At 43.2% G+C, this 22,724-nt stretch overlaps 1 protein-coding gene across 1 annotated transcript in view; it reads left to right on the forward strand.

Moving 5' to 3' along the window:
* Positions 1-13,921, forward strand: part of CXCL13 (C-X-C motif chemokine ligand 13) — a 37,124-nt gene extending 23,203 nt beyond the window's left edge. The window contains exons 3-4 of the mRNA XM_030190546.1: positions 7,528-7,608; positions 13,562-13,921. Of these exons, the coding sequence (XP_030046406.1) occupies positions 7,528-7,608; positions 13,562-13,595 (115 nt within the window). The 3' untranslated portion in view covers positions 13,596-13,921. The remainder of the gene's footprint in view (positions 1-7,527; positions 7,609-13,561) is intronic.
* The last annotated feature ends 8,803 nt before the right edge of the window (positions 13,922-22,724 follow it).

A 22,724-nucleotide genomic window follows, 5' to 3' on the forward strand; every position in this document is an offset into this window, starting at 1 on the left:
AGGAACGCCACTGGTTTGCTGAAAGTAGTTATTATCACTGGTCCTGTACTTGCTATCAAAATCTTTCAGAGGCCAGGTCTCTTAAGTCAATTGGAAAAAACCTCCCATTAGGAGAAAAACCAGTGACTCCTGCCCTCGGAAATATAGCTTCACAATGTACCGAGCAGAATATCTACTGCAACTGATTCTGTCTTCCTTACACTTAAATACGGCTTGATACAGTCAGTGCTCAGTCTTGACGTTATTCAGCCCAGCTTATTAATGCAGCTTCCTATCTCAAGGGTTATCTCTGAACTCCCCACTCGTTCATTCCTGTGAGTCAATAGCACTTCATTTGCGGATCTTTATCCAACACAAACAGTCTGTACTTAACTTCAGGGCTGTCTGCAAGCTGCAGGCTGTACGTTGCACTGCTTATTTCCTGGTTCCCACTGTGTTGTTCTCTAATTCCTTCTGTCCGATCAACAAGAACGTCTCGTTTCGCTGCTCTCACAGCTGCGTCAGGAAGGAAACAATTTCTCTGACATCCTCCTTGCACTTTTGAGCATATTGTGGTTTAACACAAAGTAGTATACTATGCCATACTTTGTATTGTCATTTGAATATTTGTACTGCTGTAATTGTCTATTGCTTACGTTTGATTTATTCTTTTTGTAAACCGCTTTGAGTGAATTCTTTAAAAAAAAAAAGCGGTAAATAAATCCTAATAAATAAAGAGATCGTTTTCATTGAGTATGGCATCCCCAATCATTTCAAAATGTTGGCATCAATGGGTCAGATCCACAAGTAGAAATTTGAAGATGAACTGTCCACATGTCCTTACACTCCCCAGCCTGCCCCTCCCTCAGAATTCCCCTTTACCCCCACTGAAATGGTGTGCATAATTTTGCCTGCCTAGGCTCTGGGCAGTTTAACAGAAGTTTCATAGGTAAACATTTACTGGCATTAAAAAACCAATTCTAGAACCTAGGTATTCACATTTATGTATAGTTTATGCAAGTAACACTGACACATTTCTACACTCGTATGACATATTGGTTTCTTTCCTACTAATTGATACAGTATTGGTGATTGACTGGATACTTTGTTATGTTGTACAATTCATCAAGTTTCAGTGACATTATCTGAAATCCTGAGGCTGGAGCATTTTGGCGCTGAAACGAGTCATTGACTCACCACTGCATTTTATTGTCCCTTTTTACAATAAATATTTTTACGTTGGAACTACATTGGTCTACCCCCTTCTTTTGTTTATTTCTGTTTTGTCGCCTGTTAGGCATGTAGATACCAGGTTACACTAATATTTATGATGGAACCTAGGTGTCTTGGTTCCTTTACAGAACATGCTCCTACTGGGTGACCTCAGGGCACCTAAATGGAGGTGCCCAGTTATAGAATTGGCTCCTAAGTGCTTGGAAAATTACCCTATTATCTATAACTCTTTACATCAGATTATAACCTTCGCTGCCTCTCATAAAGTTACACAATATACACTACCACTTTAGCTATTATGCCGGATCGAACTGTGTCTCTCATGCCGGAAATGAACTTTCTATATTTGATTCTATAACTTAGTTTATAACGCATTCAGTAACTTTTACATTTGACTATCTAACTTATTCTATAACTCACTCAGGAACTTCAATGCAATACCTCTCTGTATTCTATTGTACCATTCATCTGCTGTAATGTAATACTACTACTACTACTACTATAAATCATTTCTATAGCGCTACCAGTCGTATGCAGCGCTTCACAATTGAACATGAAGAAAAGACAGACCCTGCTCAAAAGAGCTTACAATCTAAATCAGGACAGACAGAGAGGACCAATAAGTTTAACGGTAGGACAGACAGAAGTAGCCCGTAAACCAAGAGACACAGTAATTTCTCTATCTGTAAATGGCGATCGCCATTACGGTGTAATGTAAGCCACATTGAGCCTGCAAATTGGTGGGGAAATGTGGGATACAAATGCAACAAATAAATAAATAACATGTATATATTCTTAAAGTGTGTATACAATGGTGCTGATTTTCCAAGCAGATGGATAGTTTTTTAGGCATTTAGAGATGTCCATCTGCTAAAAACATCCAAATCCAGATTTTGGAAAGTCAGAATTTGGACGTTTCACACTGCAGTTCATCCAAATAGCAAGGGGAGATGTTTTGGGTGGGACTAGGGAGGGCCCTAATGTAGGACGTCCAATAGCGATTTTTGAACAGGAAGAAACACCCATGTCTAAAAAGAAGGATGTTTTTATCTAGACCTGTTTCAGTCACAACCAAGTTACAAAAAGGTGCTCTGATTGAGCATCTGACCGCTGGAGGGATTAAGCCATGACCTCTCCTTAATCCCCCAGTAGCTGCTGTCCCCCTCCGTCTCCCCTGAAAGCGAAACTGGGAAGGAAAACCAGGGTCTATGTTGGCTGCAGGTATTATGGACATTCTGAACAAAGCAACATACAGGTTAGAGAAGTAGCCGAGTGGTTAGTGCAGTAGCTATCGAAGTAGTGTACATTCAGGTATAGTAGGTATGTTTCTGTTCCTGAAGGGATCACATTTACAAAAAAAAAAAAAAGTTGCAGTGGAAATTAAACCTGGTTTACAGTCCACTGTACTAACCAGTGGGCTACTCCTCTATTCTACAAGGATATCTGTATGGCAGTTTTCTAAGATTGCTGTCAGACAGATTTAAACTTACACTACCCAGACTAATGGCCTAAAATACAAATCAATTTACGCCTCAAACTTCACTTACATAGGCACTCAAATGTGGAATGCCTTACCCAAATCAGTAAAATCTACCCAGAACTACCTAAACTTCAGGAAATTATTGAAATCAGTACTGTTTAAGAAGGCTTATTCTCTTGGTTCAACATAATCTGAATTAACCTTTACTATTAATATGATCCAAGGACACTAATTACAGGTTATTATCTTTTACTTATTGCTGTTTAATTGTTATTTCCTATCTTACTCTCAGTTTGCATAATTGTAATTCTTGCACTGTAGCTTTACTACAGTTTTATGTAAGCCACTTTAAGCCTGCAATCAGTGGGGAAAATGTGAGATACAAATGTAATAAATAAATAAATAAACGTTTCAGTTTGTAAAATGGTTGTTCAGAGTGGACGTCTTCAGCTTAAGGATGTCTTTCTCACGTATTTTCGAACAAGAAGTATGGACGTATTTCTTGTTCAAGAATAGCTGTGAGATGGACAGATTTTTGGACGTTATGGGCAGGACGTCTCAATTCTGACTTGGACGTTTTTTTGAAAATGCCCCTTAATGTGTGACAGTTTTAATATTTTCAAAAGTCACATCATTGGATATCTAAATTGGAACTATTCTTTTCTCTCTTTGGCACTAATTACTACTACTACTACTCAACATTTCTAAAGCAGTAGTTGTGTGCGTAACTGCCTTATGCCCCTAGTGCCTATCCTCTTTTGTGTGCAACTGCAAAGGAGGCATTAACGTGGGAGGGGCATGGGTGTGTCAGAGTAGAGTTCTGACTATTCCCGCACGCACTGTATACAATAGTTGCATTGACGTACTGTTGACTATCTCCAAGTTAAAGAAATTACAGTCTCTTCAAAACAGATTTCTGTGCCATGCTGGTCGCTATGATCAGGTCACCCCTTTATTACAGAAATGCCACTGGCTTCCTGTCAAGCAGCGTATAACGTTCAAACTTCTTATGCTCCCCTTCAAGCCTTTAGGCCTCCCGCTTTATTTCTCATCCAATTTACAGTTTATTAGTCTTTAATATACTGCCTTACATAATAAAATATCAAAGTGGTTTACAATTAATAACATAAAATATAAAATCAAGGAGGAACTCCATAAATAATAGGAAAAGTAGCAAAGAAGAGTAGAAAATCCCAACAAAATCACACATCAATCATCCTTCCCCCCAGATACCCCAGGGAACGTCACAGTAAACTAGTGGGCTTTCAACATTCAGCGAAAGTGAACTAGCCTCCTTTCCTCCCTCAACTCTGTGAGACCATTCTATAGCCAACTATCTAGAGCAATTAGGAGATCATGATAACTCAATTGACGTATGTATCAAGACACATTATTTGTGTGTAGAGGAAAGGCCTCAAGAAACCCCCGGCTATATATTTCTATAGCTCACGGAGGCTGTTGGATATAATATACAAGGGGACGACCTTCATATATATGATTAGACCATTCTATAGGTCAGGGTCTGCCACGAAAAAAGCTCGCTTACAGGTCCTTCTCAAATGGGCCGATTTCATACCTGGTTCTTCCAAAAGAAACTTATCCTCTGAGCACATATATGGCCCAATTAAATCTGCAAGCACTTCAGGAGATCTTTTATGAAAAATTTGTGCAGTAGGCCTAGAATCTTAAACAAAATGCAAAACTCCACCGGTAGCCAATGATGAAGAACGTAAAGCAGAGTTACATTTTCCCAATAAGCGGACAGCAATATCCTGCATAGTCTGCAGTTTCCTGAGAGTACTATGTGGAAGACCCTTACTATTTCGTACTCCCCAGCCCACCTACTCCGCTCTATTAATGATCACCATTTGGTCCTTCTCAGGAGCTAAAAAGGCCCACCTGGAAAACAACAAGACACCGTGCCTTTTTCTTTGCTGCTCCTTATACTTGGAATTCCGTCATTACTTAAATTTAAAGCTACTGTTAAAATTTAGCATTTCCATCTTGCATTTGACCCCACTTAGATGGACTGTGGCTTGTCTAGTACTGGGGACGACTGGTTTTTTCTTCTGTTCACATTCTCTCTCCCTCTTCTGGACTCTTTGGCTTCCATTTCATTATTCTCCTATGAGTTGTGAATGCCTCTGTGTGCTTGCTTGCCCTTTCCTGTCCAATTTTATTGCAGTTCTTATACCTTTTTGTTGTTAGATTGTAAACCACTCTGATCTGCAAGTTAACAAGGACGCTATAGCAAATGCAAATAAACTAAGTATCTGCTGCTTTTAGGCATAGCATTTACATAGGTTTAAGTGGTTGTGCCTAAAGTGTGGTGCATAAATGCAGACTTACGCTGGTATTCTAGAATAGATTTGCCCCCAAATTCTATATATGGCTCTTTGTTGTGCGCGATAATTTGGCTCCATGGTCAAATTGCGTGCACAACTTGATTAAACAAGTCAATCAGTACCAATAATTGGTACATGTAAAATGAGTTTATCTTGTTGGGCAGACTGGATGGACCATCTGCTGTCATTCACTATCCAGCTTATTTTCGAAAGAGAAAGGCGCCCATATTCTGACCCAAATCGGGAGATGGGCGCCTTTCTCCCGTGGGCGCCCAAATCGGTATAATCGAAAGCTGATTTTGGGCGCCTCCAACAGCAGTCCGTCACGGGAACGAACAAAGTTGATGGGGGCATGTCGGAGGCGTGGTGAAGGCGGGACTGGGGCGTGTTTATCGGCCGGAGAGAAATGGGCGCCTTCGGCCAATAATCGAAAAAAATGGCCGGCAGTAGCGAGAATTTAGGGCACCTTTTTGGACCCTTTTTTTTCACGAACAAGTGCCAAAAAAGTGCCCTAAATGGCCAGATGACCACCGGAGGGAATCGGGGATGACCTCCCCTGACTCCCCCAGTGGTCACTAACCCCTCCCACCCAAAAAAAGAACTTTAAAAACTTTTTTTTTCCAGCCTGTATGCCAGCCTATGGGCGTCTTTGCATTTATCGCCAGTTAATTTCCACCGTGAGCTAAAAATGCTACTATGGCTTAGTAAAAGATGTTCTTGATCAAATAAGGACTGTGAGTGATTGAGGCAATATGAATAGAACCAAGAATGTGTGTAAATTGCTGGTTCTCAACCTAGTCCTTGGGTCTCACCCACCCAGGTGCAATGAATATGCATGAGATAGATTTGCATACAATGAAGAAAGTACGTGTAAATTAATCTCATGAATATTCATTAAGGATATCTAGAACACCAGACTAGCTCGGTGTGTTTTCTGGACTGGGTTGAGAACTTTTTTTGTGAATATTTTGTTGCTTTTCTGAAAAAAAAAAAAAAAAGGCTAATTAGCAAATGTATGTTTTTTAGGCTTAGACAGGGAAATGTTTGTGCATGAATTGCAGGTAGTTGTGGCATTCACCAACATCGGCCATTTCACCAGCATTCAAATGGAAAACTTAACAGCTCATAAATGCAGCAAAGCAAGTGAATTTTTACTTTTTATCTCTGCGACATCAAATATATTTCTTTTAATTCTGTTGTTAAAAAGTGATGAAGAAAAAGTATTTTCTGCTAAGTCAAAAGTTGTGGGTTTCCTTGTTACTGTGAATATTCCTGTTATTCTGTTATTCAAAACCTAGGAAGAAGTCTCAGCACCCCCTGCTGGTTAAAGGGACATAATGTATGTGCTCACAACAATACCTATGTTGGGCCTGTGGTAGGTCCATATTAGCTTACCACATTGGGCTTACCACAGCTTTGTAAAAGGGCTGCTTATATAGATAGATAATCACTGGTATAGTACAGTCTCAATTATCTGACTTAAACTGGACCAACCCATTGTCAGATAACTGAAAAGTCGGATAATATAGAAAACACTGCATAACCCCCTCAAGCAATGCATAAACAATGGCATAGATTTCCCAATTTTCTAAAATTGTTCTAACAGAAAGATTTTTAATAGAAATAAATGTGATGATGTCACCAGGGGGGGAGGGGAGTCCATCGGATATACCAGATGATCGGATTTTCAAGACTGTAATGTACTTATATGTATAAGTGGTGAAATTTGGCAATGACATGTGAGGAGGAACATTTACCGCTAGTCTGATGCCTCTCTTTTTATAAATATGTCATAAGACCCCCACAGCACGTAGAGAGAAATGCCAGTGCATTTCCGGAGGCCCTATACACGCTGTGTTCAGTAGGCCTTTTGTAAAATAGGTTGGAAATGGTGAATTTTTTGCATATTTTTTGTATATTGAACCTTCCATTTCTGATCTAGACGCCCTGGGCAAAATGGGAATTTAAAGAGGTCAGTTTATAAAACTCTGATTTAAATGCAGAAAAGTCCTCTGATAAAATTAGGTCACACCTAAAAGTGCACATGGTGTAAGCTGGCATGTACTTTCACAGTAGGCAAGCATGCTTCGAGGAGTAGTTAAGGTACAGCGGGAGTGGAATCGCCTTTTTCATGCAAACATGCGTAAAGAGCGTGCATACATTTACACCTACTCTCAAACCAATGCAATGTCCACGTTTTCAATCTAGGCACAATTTCAGATAGTATTTTATCAAAAGACATAGGTACCTGTCTCTATAAAAGTGGCTTAAAATAGGCATTTTTCTGCCCAATTACTTTAGGCATCCTCTCATAACAATATTTCCCCCCCCCCCCCCCACACACACACACACACATCTATACATACTAATGTTTGATTCCACTGGCTGCTAGTAATAGGTTTTGCAAGTGTTTATCAAAAGAAGAGGATTGGTTTGGAGAAGAGGTTTGTGATATTTAACTAGGGGCGTAATTCTGTGCTTCTTTTTCAGACTTACATTAAAGACTGGATCACTTGTGTGTGTGGACCCAGCAGCTAAGTGGATTAACACGCTCCTTAAGATTATTCAAGAGTGAGTTTATATCACTGAATTTGTTTATAATTAAACATCTACTGACCAAAATAGCATCTTCATATATGCAACCCTGTCAATTTTTCAACGAATTGATATTTATCCTTTCACCAACACTTCCAGTAACCTTGGGACAATATTGCAGTCACATATACACACTGTACCACAGTAGATAATAATCTCTCTTTTAACCCATATTCCCTGGGATTCTATGCGGGAATAGTGCTGGGCAGACTTGTACGGTCTGTGCCCTGAAAAAGACAAGTACAAATCAAGGTAAGGTATACACAAAAAAGTGGCACATTTCTTGGGCAGACTGGATGGACCGTGCAGGTCTTTTTCTGCCATCATCTACTATGTTACTATATAGCGTGACTTAAGTTGCGCATGCAAATCCAGGTGTATTCTGGATTTGTGCATTCAACTTAATCCAATCAGCGCTGATAATTCCCGCTTAACAAGCAATTATTGACACTAGTCATAAATAAATAAATTAGCTAGAATTTAAGTGCACAACTGTCTAAATGTATTCTATAATGTGATGCACTTAAATTCTATGTTGCATAGTTGAAAAGGGAGCGTGGCCATGGGTGTGAAATGGGCGGGACGTGGGCATTTCTAAAATCCATGCTTTATGGAATACACCCAACCTGTGCCTAATTTAGGTGTTAGGATATACACCAAGTTTTACTTGGCATAACTGCCCACAACTAAATTTAGTTGCACGGACAGGCGCTCAGTGTATTCTATAAACTGATGGAAGCGTATTCTATAAAGTACACCTAAATTAAGGTGTACTTTATAGAATACGCTTAAGCGTATTTCATTTCAGCGCCATTCTTGTAGGCATGATATATAGAACCTAGTCCATTATGTTTACATCTGTCACAGTCAGGGCTGGTGTGAGAAAGAGGGCAAGCAAGGTGTTTTTCCTGAGCCCCCGTGTCATAAGGGCCCTAAGTCTACAGAAAGAAAGCCTCAGGCAGACTTTGAGACCCCTCCCCTGTTTCTGTCCTGGGCCGCAGCATCTCTAATACTGGCTCTGGGCACAGATGGGATAATTTAAATGAGACACCACGAGGGACAAGGTTACCACTCTTAATGCCTGAGACTCCAAAAATCTCTACTCTACCAAAGAATACATAGCTTACAAGTTTTTAACCACCTTTAAAACCTATTTATCCATTAAGGGGGCCTTTTAATAAGCTATGTTAGCTTTAATGTACGGTTTAGGGCTAGTAGATTCAGTAAATGGCACTCAAAAATCAGCACTGAAAAAATTTTGGTTGAAATCTGGTGTAACTCCTGTCGCACAAATTGGGCATGAATCCCATTTTTCTGTAGCACTGTGCACATCTTTTGTAAACACCTCAACCTGCCTATGCCCCTCCCATGGCCATGCCCCCTTTTGAGTGGCACATAATTCATGGGCCCTTTTACTAAGCTCCATAGGCGCCTATGTGCGCCAATTTGGAACTACCGCATGGCCGATGCGGTGATTTCATTTTTTACGCACACTGGAAAATTTCCGGCATGTGGCACTAACCGGGTGGTAATCGGCAGTGTACACACACTGATGATTACCATCCAGTTAACGCATGAAACTTTACTGCTAAGTCAATGGGTGGCGATAAGGTCTCGGGCCCAAAATGGACACGCACCAATTTTTATTTTGCCGCATATCCATTTTCGGCCAAAAAAAGGCCTTTTTTGCAGGTGTGCTGAAAAGTGGACCTGTGTGCGTTCAATACATGCGTCTACACCAGCGCAGGCCATTTTTCAGTGCATCTTAGTAAAAGGACCCCTCAATTTAGGTGCTCATTATTACAGAATAGTGAGTAGCCAGATTGGCGCCCAAATCATAATTAATGCCAATTAAGTGCTTGATACATCCAATAATTAAATCATTGGCATCCATCAACTCATTATTTTGGCCACCCAAATTTGGGCAACCTTTACAAAATCTGGGGGGGGGGATATTTTATAAAATAAATACATAAATCACAACTCCACCCATGTTGTGCCCAAATTTTGTCTCAGCATGTCCATTGCACTCTAAACTGTATAAGATCTCATTTACACATGTAAATCCAGGTTTTTTTATTATGTTTTGTTACATTTGTACCCTGCGCTTTCCCACTCATGGCAGGCTCAATGTGGCTTACGTAGGGCAATAGAGGGTTAAGTGACTTGCCCAGAGTCACAAGGAGCTGCCTGTGCCTGAAGTGGGAATTGAACTCAGTTCCTCAGGACCAAAGTCCACCACCCTAACCACTAGGCCACTCTTCCACTCAAATATGTTTTTTAAAATTATCCTGAAATCCAGTGATTCCCAAAGCTGGTCCTAGAGGCACCCCAACCAGTTGGGTTTTCAGGATATCCACAAGGAATATTCATAAGGGAGATTTGCATGCACTGCCTCCACTGCATAAAAATCTCTCTCATGAATATTCATTGCTTCAACTTATATACTAGAGTGAACACACATGTACAATGATATATCATCTCAATACCAAATTACATAAATCATTGAAATCTTATAAATAACATAGTAAATATCCTCTTTATTATTCCATATAAACACATAAATTAAAACCACTTTATGGCTCGGTCTTACTCTCCTTCTATTGGAGGTTATCAATGCTGATCACTATCTAATATAATAAAACGCACCCTCAACGTTCTGAGGACAACGTTCTGTGAAGCCCTGAAGCCTTGAAGCCTTGAAGCCATCTGACGTCACTCCCAGGCTGAAGGGTTCGTGGATTCGTGGTGTGAAGCAGTCAAGCCAGCCAGCCGTCTCTGCCCCGCCCTCGCCTCAAACCAAACAAATCCGGAAGCGAAGCGTCAGGGAAGGAGGCGGCGCTCCCGACGTCTAGCCTTCCCTTCGCTGTGTTGTGCCTTCAAAAGAAGGCGGAACACAGCGAAGGGAAAGCTAGACGTCGGGAGCGCCGCCTCCTTCCCTGACGCTTCGCTGCACGAACCGCCACGGAGGTAAAGTTAAAACGAAGAAGAAAAAAAAAAGGGATGCATGGATGCGCACGGGGGGGGGGGGGCATGGATGCGAAGGGGGGGGGGAAAAGAGGGCGGGCCAGGCTGGGACATGGGAGAGAGAGGAGCATGGATGCGAGGGGGGGGGGGGCATGGAAGGGAGAGAGGGGACTTGCTGGAAAAGGATGAATGGAGGCGGCAGGGGACAGAGGAGCATGGATGGGCATGGATTGGGAGGGCAGGGCTCAGGGAGAGAGGGGAATTACTGGAAATGGATGAATGGAGGGGGCAGGGGACAGAGGAGCATGGATGGGCATGGATTGGGAGGGCAGGACTAAGGGAGAGAGGGAATTTGCTGGATAGGGATGAATAGAGGGGACAGATGGGCATGGATGGATATGGATTGCGGGGCAGGCCTCAGGTAGAGAGGGCAATTGCTGGATAGGGAAAAATGGAGGGGCCAGGTGACAGATGAGCATGGATTGGAAGGGCAGGACTCAGGGAGAGGGAAATTGCTGGATAGGGATGAATGGAGGGGACAGATGGGCATGGATGGATATGGATTGCAGGGCAGGCCTCAGGCAGAGAGGGGAAATGCTGGATAGGGAAAAATGGAGGGGCCAGGTGACAGGAGCATGGATTGGAAGGGCAGGACTCAGGGAGAGGGGAATTGCTGGATAGGGATGAATGGAAGGGACAGATGGGCATGGATGGATATGGATTGCAGGGCAGGCCTCAGGCAGAGAGGGGAAATGCTGGATAGGGAAAAATGGAGGGGCCAGGTGACAGAGGAGCATGGATGGGCATGGATTGGAAGAGCAGGACTCAGGGAGAGGGGAATTGCTGGATAGGGATGAATGGAGGGGACAGATGGGCATGGATGGATATGGATTGCAGGGCAGGCCTCAGGCAGAGAGGGGAAATGCTGGATAGGAATGAATGGAGGGGGCAGGTGACAGAGAAACATGGATGGCCATGGATTGGGAGGGCAGGGCTCAGGGAGAGAGGGGAATTGCTGGAAAAGGATGAATGGAGGGGGCAGGGGACAGATGGCCATGGATTGGGAGGGCACGGCTCACACTCTCTCTCTCATATACAATGTCTTTCTGACTCTCACTCTCACACACTCTGTCTCACACTGTATCACATTCACTCTGTATGTGCCACACAGTCACTCACACACTCTCTCTCACACTGTGTCTCACATACACACTTGCACACACTCACATTCTCACACACACACTCTCTCACAAACACACTCACACCCAGACTCACTCTCTCTCTCACACACTCACACTTTCACTCTGACTCTCAAACAGTCACTCTCACATACACTCTCCCAAACATACACACTCCAAGGAAAACCTTGCTAGCGCCCGTTTCATTTGTGTCAGAAACGGGCCTTTTTTACTAGTTATGTAATAATACAAATCTATGACGACAATTCTATGCCAGTTATTCAATTTTTCATCCTGTTAATACATTATATATTAATACTGTCTTGTAAAGTCCTTAATCTTTGAATCTTGGAACTGGATGAATTTCAAAAGATTCTCCTTGATGAAACTAATTCCATGAATCTGTTTGCGAACAACTGTTCCTACTGAGAACCTCCAATTCAGGGTTTCTGAATCCGTGCTCCAAACATTCTCAGTCTGATCGGTTTGCATAAAGATTCATGGAATTAGTTCAACCTCAAGGAGAATCTTTTGAAATTCATCCAGTCCCAAGATTCAGGGGCCCTTTCACAAAGGTGCGGTAGGCTCTACGTGTGTGCAGCACATGCCAAAACAAGATTACCACCAGGCTAGCGCATCCTTCCAGGCGGTAATTTCAGATTTGGCATGCACCCATACCGCTGAGACAAATTATTTTTTAATTTCCTACCGAGCATGGCATTTCGAACATTAATCGGCAGTTGGCACATGCCGACCGGCCACCACGCATGTAGTACATGAGCCCTTACCGCTAGATCGATGGGTGGCATTAAAGGCTCAGGCTGTAAATAGGCACGCACTGGTTTCAATTTTACCACAGGCCTTTTTCCCGGCCCACTGAAAAAAAAGCCCCTTTTCCCAGATGCAGTAAAAAGTGGCCCGTCATGAGCCAAAAACACACACCTACACTACTGCAGGCCACTTTTTGCTATAGCTTAGTAAAAGAACCCCTCAAAGATTATGAACTTTAGACAGCATTGAGGAGTGGAGTGCCAGGAGTGGAAGAGTAGCCTAGTTGTTAGTGCAGTGGACTTTGATCCTGGGGAACTGAGTTCAATTCCCACTGCAGCTCCTTGTGACTGTGGGCAAGTCACTTAACCCTCCATTGCCTGTAGTACAAAATAAATACCTGAATATATGTAAACCGCTTTGAATGTAATTGTAAAAACCTCAGAAAGGCAGTATATCAAGTCTCATTTTCCTTTCCGTATTGGAGATTCTAGATGGAATGTTGCTACTACTGAGATTCTGTTGCTACTATTTGAGATTCTACATGCAATGTTGCTATTCCACTAGCAACATTCCATGTAGAAGCCTGCCCTTGCAGATCAGCAACACGGCTGCGCAGGCTTCTGTTTTTGTGAGTCTGACGTCCTGCACATACATGCAGGACGTCAGACTCATAGAAACAGAAGCCTGCGCGGCTGCATTGCTGATCTGTAAGGGCAGGCTTCTACAAGTAATTCTGTTTGGGGGGGGGGGGGGGGGTTCGAAAATGGACCAAAAAACAAAACATCCAAAGCACAAAACCTTGTCCGAAACAGTATTTTCAGAAAAAAAACAAACACTTTTTTTTTAAAAAAAATGACCTTCTTTCCGATTCGAATTTTGGACGTTTTGTGCAAAAACGTCCAAATTTGGACTTAAGACGTCATATCAAAAATGCCCCCTACATGTATTGCATGTTGTAGCTGTTATAACCTTGCTATTGAGTTTAATTATTGATTTATTCTTGCCATTTATAGGAATAAAAAAGAGAGTGAAAACCCATCCTTGTGAGGCCTGGAGGAACAGGAGACTGTGACTGTGATGACTCTGACAGGAATGTTCTAAGCACATAAAGATCCCCTATTCTACCTTTCATGCATTATTATGCTTAAAAGCTGTGACACAAACAGTATTTTCCAGTGTATATTGTGTATACATAATGCACTGTATAGTACATCCAGTACTGTAATACGTAATGTGAAGAATTTTCCTATCAAAGGAGATAACCATGTACTCTGTTTATTCAGAATGACCCAGCTAACTATCTGCTGGAAGGAGAAAAACTGATTAAGAGCAAATGTGAAATATCGCTAGGTGAAATCAGATTAAACTTTCTTTTTAGCTAATTGTGTGAAAAGGTTAGTTATTGTTTTTATTGTTGCTTATGTTTCTTTTATGTTTTATTGATTATGTATATTTTATTCCTCTCCTGTTTATGCATATGGGAGCAACATTTGAACCGTCCATTCCAGATCACGGACTGCACTTAGCTCCAAGTTTCAAAGCTGAGGCATGTGCATCCCTCTGCTGTGAAATCTGCAGCAGGCACAAGGTCCTTATAGCCCCATTTGGAGGGGGGGGGTGGGGTTCGGACAGCCAATTTAAGAGAGTAAAACTGTACAACAGAGAATTGAATGATATGTGATCCTGTGACAGTTTTGTCTGAAATATTCACACTTTCTACTAATCTTATTTGTGCCAAACCTATAAATTCTGATATCATTGTTATACAATGTCTACTAGGAGCAGGGGCAGTGCAACACCTTTTAGGCTGGAAGGGTCAAACCAAACAATCTCCAGCCCTGCCCCCAAGCTCTCTAGATTGGTCAGGCCATAGCCTCAAAGGCAGTGGCCCACCTCATTCCACTGCTTCTGTCCTGTACAGGTGAGTGTGGTAGGACTGCCTAATATTGTCCTTCTGAACCTACGGAGGGTAATTCTGTAAAGGGTCACATATTTTTAGGTGCCAACAACATGCTTAATTGAAGCCTGCTCTATAATGAAAAATAGGCACCTGCTTTTCTTTTCTATTTTGTAGAATACTACTGCAGTGCTGCCCAGAGGTGGGGAAGGGGGAACAAGTTTCCCCGGGCTCGGCGCTGGGGTCTATCTCTCTCCTGTTCCTATGTGTTGGGACCCAGGTGATTGCTTTAACGTGATAACCCGGGTCCCGGCACACAGAAGCAGGAAAGTAACAGGCTGAGGGAGGAGCTGACGCAAGAAGGTAAGAGGGCGGGGGAGGCAGCTGCTGAACGGGGGGGGGGGGGGGGGGGGGTTGTGGCAGTCCTGCCCCGGCCTGGCTCTGTCTCTCAGTGGCTCTGTACTAGTGTAACAGCACACACACTACAGTATTTTACGTACAATCACTGACACCAGCCATACAGCTGCTGTAAATGCTCAGGCCTAAATTGTTAAAGAATGTGCATAGATTATGGTATGAAACAAAAAAAGGGACAAAGTCCTCCCATAAAACAACACAGAATTAAAAAGGAATGAAAGGAGCCAAACCCACAAGTCAAGATGATACAAAATGGCTCAATTTATTGGCTGAAGGTAACAGCAATAAACAGCCTTCTAGAAACAATATCCGATATGAGTGTACAATAAAAGTGGTGTACAAAAAGTACTTCAAGATGAAGAAAACCCAGCACTGCAGTATTTTGGCAAAAATTGCTTTCATCAGGGTTCCTAATATGAAGTACTCTAACAGGGCTGGCTCAAGGGACTGTGGCACCCTGAGACACCTTTTGGCTTGGTGCCCTCCCCCCTTCAGGACATCCTCCCCCCCACCCAGCCTATCACTAAAGGCAATTTCCCCCTCCTGAATACCAATGGCATTTCACCTAATGCTACCCACATCAGCCCCTGCATCTACCCTCTGTCGCGCCCCTGTGGAAACTAGAAGTTATGTTAGAGGAGGGACAGGGCGTGGCAGAAGGAAGAGGCGGGGCTAATATGGGTAAGGTTAGGTGAAATGCTGTCTGTGTTTGAGAGGGGAAAATTGCCTTTAAAGGTAAATGAGGGAAGGTGGCTTGAGACAGAAAGAGGTAGGGAGTTGCCGGCTCTTCTTTTTCCCCTGCACACGCAACACCTCCAGGTAAGCTCTGGGCCAGCTTAGAAGTTGGCCCTGTACTCAGTGGCGTTCCTAGGGGCGCTGACACCCGACCCGGGGCGGTCGCCGATGCGCCCTGCCCCCTGGGTGCAGCGCGAACCCCCTCGTCACCCCCCCACCCTGGCGAAAGAACCCCCCCGGGTGTACGCCACTGCGGGGGGGGGTGCCGCGCACCGGTCAGCTTCGTTGTTTCCATGCTCCCTCTGCCCCGGAACAGGAAGTAACCTGTTCTGGGGCAGAGGGAGCATGGAAACAACGAAGCTGACCGGCGCGCGGCACCCCCCCAGCGGTGTGCACCCAGGACGGGCCGCACCCACCGCCCCCCCCCCCTTAGTACGCCACTGCCTGTACTCTAACAACATGTACTCTACCACACGACACTGCAGGTATATCACTAGAGAGCTGAAAAATAGAACAATGACAAGATTATGATATGTTATCATGGATGCAAGTACATGTGAGCTCCCCTCAGGGGTGGACAGAGTACTCTGGGCCCCTGGGCACTGAGACTACTCTGGACCCCCTTGCCATGCTGCTGCTGCCACCCTACCACCAGTGCCCTACCCCCACCGTGCTGCCTCCTTCCCACCATGTTGCTGCTGTCCCCCCCTACCTTGAAGGGCCCTGGCGGTCTAGTGGCTGTAGCTTCTTCGGTGGCAGGAAATAAATCCCTTTTTTCCTGCCCACCCACTGCCTCTACTCTGCCTGGCTCGGCGCCATGTTTACAAAATGGCTGCTGAGACTACCGGAGTCTCGGCAGCCATTTTGTAAACACAGAGGTGCAACTAGGGAGAATAGTGGCAGTAGCCACTAGACCACCAGGGCCCCATGGGGGCTGTAGTGTGTGGCAGCAGCAACCGGGCAGAGCCTCTGGGCTCCCTAGAGTCTCTGGGCCCTCAGGCACTGCCCGGTTGCCCAAATGGTCAGTCTGCCCCTGGCCCCCCTACACTCTACCCAAACTCCACCCATGTGTACACCCCAGGGGCATAGCCAGACACCCAAATTTGGGTGGGCCTGGGCCCAAGATGGGTGAGCAGAAGAACTCCGCCTTGTCCCACAAGTGATTTGGTCTCTCCCTCTCTTGCCTGCATGCCATATGGTCTCTCAAACATCCGCCCTTCACTGAATACCGTTTAAATAGCAGATTTTCACCAACAGCGAGCAGCAACTAATACACACTGCTCATGCTGGCCCCACAGCCTCTCCTCTGATGCAACTTCCTGTTTCCGCATAGGCGGGAATACATCATAGGGAAGGCCTCGGGGCCAGTGCGAACAGTATGTATGAGTCGCTGCTTGCTGCAGGCAGAGATCTGCTATTTAAAAGGTGTGCAGGAGGGACAGTTGGGAGTTTTCGGCTGGTGGGGCTTGAGAATCCCTGCCAGCCACATTAGAGATGTGCTGCTACTGGGTGGGCCTGAACCCAAAGTGGATGGGCCTGGGCCCACCCGAGCCCACCCTTGGCTACGCCACTGGTACACCCACATGCAAAGTACACACACTGAATATTCAAGCTCACTTATACAATGGTGTGTAGTCAGAAAATGATTATTTACTCACAAATATGTCAACATACATGTGATAAACAAATGAATAGAAGAACTAGTTCCCCATGGGATGTAAGTGGAGAAAATACAGAGGGGATGACCAGGAAAGCAGGACTGAGGAGAAAATATACATATGTCCATAACTTGAAAACCAACATTTATGTGTGTTCTCGATGCCTAAATCATAGAATTACACCCTATGGATAATGTGCTGCTTGTTTTGAGATATCAAACGACAGTAATCTACACCACCAGTTAATTCTTAAGGTTTTAGCAGTTAAAATACTCTATGTCTCCAAATGTGGAAGTAATCTACTAAAACAAACACCTTTGAAAGTCAATTAGTACATAAGTACATAAGTAATTCCACAATGAGAAAAGACCAAGGGTCCATCGAGCCCAGCATCCTGTCCACGACAGCAGCCAATCCAGGCCAAGGGCACCTGGCAAGCTTCCCAAACGTACAAACATTCTATACATGTTATTTCTGGAATTGTGGATTTTTCCCAAGTCCATTTAGTAGTGGTTTATGGACTTGTCCTTTAGGAAACCATCTAACCGCCTTCACCACGTTCTCCGGCAACGAATTCCAATTAACTCTATTTCATCATATTTGGACATTTTGCTAAGGGTTACACATGGAAGTTAGCTGAAACTCTGGTATTAGTGACATATGCATGGTACTGGTACCAGTTCTTTGAATAAATTTTACTTTAGAAGATACAACTGGGATGGGTTCCACTTTTCATGAATCCTATTTTGCATCACCATTTTTACATTTAGCACAATCTCCACCCTATCCCCATCATTGATCCAAGTTTCCAAAATGAAGTTGCACAGTTCCAAGCTGTGTCCCTCCTCCCTCCCCTTCAAATTCTGGGACTTTTCCATGCAATGAGCCTTCTGCTTGTACTTAAATTCTCTCCCCTCCTTTTGTATCTTTATCTATTAATGATACCTTGTGCCCCCGGTCCCTTCATTATTTGATTCAACATTGTATCCAAGGCCTCCTACTGTCACCAAGATATCCATTCCTTTGTGTGCCATTTTTCACCTCTGCAGGACTATTATCTGGGTCCAGGTACAGCTAACAGTATATCCCAATTAGAAAGTCACCATTTGGAGCTCAGTCTCCCTGAGTTTTTAATAAAGTGTCAGCCAAATTTAAATAACTATGAACAGAGGGGGTTCTGGGGTAAATATTAACACAAATGCAAAAAATGAACTGATAAAAAAAATATCTGAACATTGGAAGAAAAAAGGCCAAACTTAAAACTAATTGAAAAATGATAGAGGTCTATAAAATAATGAGTGGAATGGAACAGGTAGACGTGAATCGCTTGTTTACTCTTTCCAAAAATACTAGGACTGGGTGGCACGCAATGAAGCTACAAAATAGTAAATTTAAAATGAATCAGAGAAAATATTTCTTCACTCAGTGGATAATTAAACTCTGGAATTCATTGCAAGAGAATATAGTAAAAGCAGTTAGCCTAGCGGGGTTTAAAAAAAGGTATGGCTAGCTTCCTTACAAGAAAAGTTCATAAGCCATTATTAAAATGACTTGGGGAAAATCCACTGCTTATTTCTAGGATAAGCACTGAGCAGCATAAAATGTATCATAGTGTTTTGGGATCTTACCAGGTACTTGCGACCTGGATTGGCCACTGTAGGAAACAGAATGCTGGGCTTGACGGACCTTCAGTCTGTCCCAGTATGGCAATACTTATGTACTTATAAGGATAGAGCCAGGTGGACTTCTACAGTCTATATCCCTGAAACAACAAAGAAAGACCATGATCAACTATATAATATCACGTTCATTGTTGATTCAGTCTAGAACTGAGAATGAATGAGACTGTTGGGCAGACTGGATAGACCATTCAGGTCTTTATTTACCGTCACTTACTATGGAGTGGAGGAGTAGCCTAGTGGTTAGTGCAGCGGTCCTTGATCCTGGGGAACTGGGTTCAATTCCCACTGCAGCTCCTTGTGACTCTGGGCAAGTCACTCAACCCTCCATTGCTTCAGGTATAAATAACCTGTATATACCATGTAAACCACTTTGAATATATCTGTAGTGTGAAATTTAGTATGTTGCCTTTGAGAACATACCACAAAGATTCAATATAATATTGCTAATCAAAAACACCTGAAATATAATCAACTAACCGTTGAGCCCGTAAAAACGGGCTGGTATTGGGGTTTTCCTTCCCCCTCCCCCCTCCCCGCGAGGTCGCCACCGCTACCGTCCCCCCCCCCACCCCCGGAGTAGCCGCCATCCCTCCACCTGGCCTGGGCCTTCTCTCCGCTACTAAACTTACACATTCATTCGCCGGAACGCAGCACGCACATCAGCTGAGCTGCCGTCGGCCCTTCCTTCTCTGCCTGTGTCCCGCCCTCCTCCTGTGACGTAACGTCAGCGAGGGCGGGACACAGGCAGGGAAGGAAGGCCGACGGCAGCTCAGCTGATGTGCATGCTGCGTTCTGGCGAATAGATGTGTTAGTAGCTGAGAGAGGGCCCGGGCCGGGTGGGGGGGAGGAACGGTAGCGGCGATCTCAGGCGGGCGGGCGGGGGGAGCGGTATCAACCTCGGCGGCGCAGTTTTCCTCTCTGTCCCGCCCTCGTCATCACGTATTGACGCGGGGGCGGGACAGAGAGGGAAGTCTCTACTGCGCATTTGCGAGTGAGTCGGTCACTCGCCGTTTATATGTTTGATTGTCCTCTTTTACAGGTAACCAAAATTTGATCTATTTACTGTCTTGATTTTCCCTTTCAACTAATGTCAAACACTTCTATATAATTCAATTCAGCTAACTGGTGAGTGGGCCTAAATAACAAGATTTGGAAGATGAGGTGGGTGAAGTTCAGATGGGGGGACTTAACCACAGAAGTGCTGTGACTTCCAAGGTGTTATTAGCTCACCTCCTCATTGAACTAGAGGTAAAAATGAAAGCCTTATAGTTCTCAACACAGTCCTGAGGACACGCCCAGCCAGTCAGATTTTCAGGATATCCACCATGACTATGTATGAGATAGATTTGCATGCACTGCCTCCTCAGTATAATCCATTGTCCCACTGTCTCCTTCCAATGTTTCTATGTTGATGTCCCATTGTTATATTCCTAATGATATTCGAATGTCTCGCACAACTCTGCACAATGTATTCCATAACCAAGTTGTAACAAATGTATTTCTATTATTCATATCTTATTGTAAGCCACACTGAGCCCGCAAAAAGGTGGGAAAATGTGGGATACAAATGCAATAAAATAAATAAATAAATAAATAAAATAATAAATAAAAATTTCTCCCATACATATTCCTTGTGGATATTCTGAAAACCTGACTTGCTGGGTGTGGCCTGAAGACTACAGCAAGCAAATAAGCTTCTTAAAAAAAAATCCCCTTCTACTAAAGGAACAAAAAATAATCAAAGAGCTAATCCAGCAATATAAAATTATAATTTTAAACACCCTTTTTAAAAGAATCAGACAGAGCACTTCACCTAAAGAAAGGCAGAAAAATTACCTCAGTTTGCAATGAATTGTTTAAACATGCATTTTGGCTTTGATAAATGGCCTTTTAAAAATGTATATATATTGTTTGGCCTATCATAGTAGACCTGTTGTTTTTTCTAAAGCAAGGAAAACAGATCTACATCCAAACAGAGGCCCAAGTAATTTCCCCCCAAAACTACTAGCCAATAACATGCCCTTATTGAAAACTTATAGATGAATACAGTTTATATGACCAAATAGACAAAACAGAGGATCATATGGAACCAAAGCTTTTAGCTGTAAATGTTATACTTCTTCCTCCCCCCCCCCCCCCCCCCCACAACCCGCCACACACACATTGGTGATTTTAAACAATGGGTGGCAGTGGAGGGTTGTAACTTACCCAAGGACTCAAATGTCACTTGAATTTGAACCCTGGCTTCTTCACTTTAAAAGCCCAGCTCATACCTTTATGCATTTCAAAACTGATAATGCAAGTTGGCTACATTAGCAGAATGCCCACAATGGGCCAGATTCTATATATGGCGCCTAGATTTGCGTGCCGAAATCCAGGTGCATTCTAAAACTACGAGTGTAACTTAATTGGCTCAACAAGCCAATCAGCATTTTTAACAACACTTAACAAGCAATAATGAGAAGTAATTGGCAATAATTGCAAGTTACACGCACATCTCTGTAAGCACATTCTATAATGAACTACGCCTAAATGGTGAACCGTGCAGTTGAAAATAAATGTGAGCAGTTGAAAAGGGGTGTGTTTATGGACATTCTAAAATTTATGCGCGTAGTTATAGAATACATGCTGAGATTTACGCCAGGTTTTCTTTGGTGTAAATGGGCACATGCAGATTTATGCATCATGATATTGACTAAGCGTATTCTACATACCACACATAAATCTTATAGAATACGCTTGGGCGAAACTGATTTCTGTGCTGGTTTTTTAGGCACCATATATAGAATCTGGCCCAATGTGCATACATTTCTGGAAATCCACTGTATCCATACAGGTCATTAGAGGTCAGCAGTCCCATGGGTATATTTTCAAAGGGAAATGCCCTGCAAAGTTTCTCTTTGAAAATCCATCATAAGATGCTTTGTCCACCTTCAGATAGGCTTGACCCCTAACAGTGCTCAAAGGGGTTGGCACACTCTGTTGCCTCCACGGGCGGCCTAGCCCTCCGAGAGCCCAGATGCTAACAGGTGGTTGTTGTTGTTGAAAACTTTATTAACTTTTATTTTCTGAAATGTAAAGTAACTTTCCCGACATCTGATTTTCCAAGGGTAACAGATTCCACCATTGATTCACTTGATATGAAAACCAGGCAGAATGTATAATTTTATAAACAGTTTTCCTATACCTAGGATAATGAAGAATTCAGCTTTCTGAGTGACCTTTAATATTCCTTTCTGATTAATCTACGTCCCTACAATATTACAATACCATACAATATCCAGTAAGTGAATGTACACAAGACGAACACAGAACAAGCTTTTACTGGTAGCTAGTGTAATGACAACAGCAAGGGAAGTGGAGGAGTTGCCTAATGGTTAGTGCAGCAGACTTTGATCCTGGTGACCTGGGTTCAATTCCCATTGAAGTTCCCTGTGACCCTGAGCAAGTCTCTTAAACCTCCATTGCCCTAAGTACATCATCTTAGATTGCGATTCCTCTAGGGACAGAGAAAGTATCTGCATATAATGTGTACAGTGCTACATACATCTAGTATCACTATAGAAATTTATAGTAGTAGTCATATTTTGATATCCTATAAATCAAACATGCCACAGTGTTTGTGCTGTCTCAAGTTTTCATAATCCAGCCTCCTTATATTCTGCATATACAATATTCCAATAATCTATATTAGCTAAAACCAAAGTTTGGACTAATAAGCGAAAGGTTTAAGTAGACAAATAAGCCCTAATTCTTCTAAGTTTCCATACAGTCCTAAAAATCTTGG

This window comes from Microcaecilia unicolor, chromosome 2 (assembly GCF_901765095.1).
Source record: "Microcaecilia unicolor chromosome 2, aMicUni1.1, whole genome shotgun sequence".
Classification (NCBI taxonomy): domain Eukaryota; kingdom Metazoa; phylum Chordata; class Amphibia; order Gymnophiona; family Siphonopidae; genus Microcaecilia; species Microcaecilia unicolor.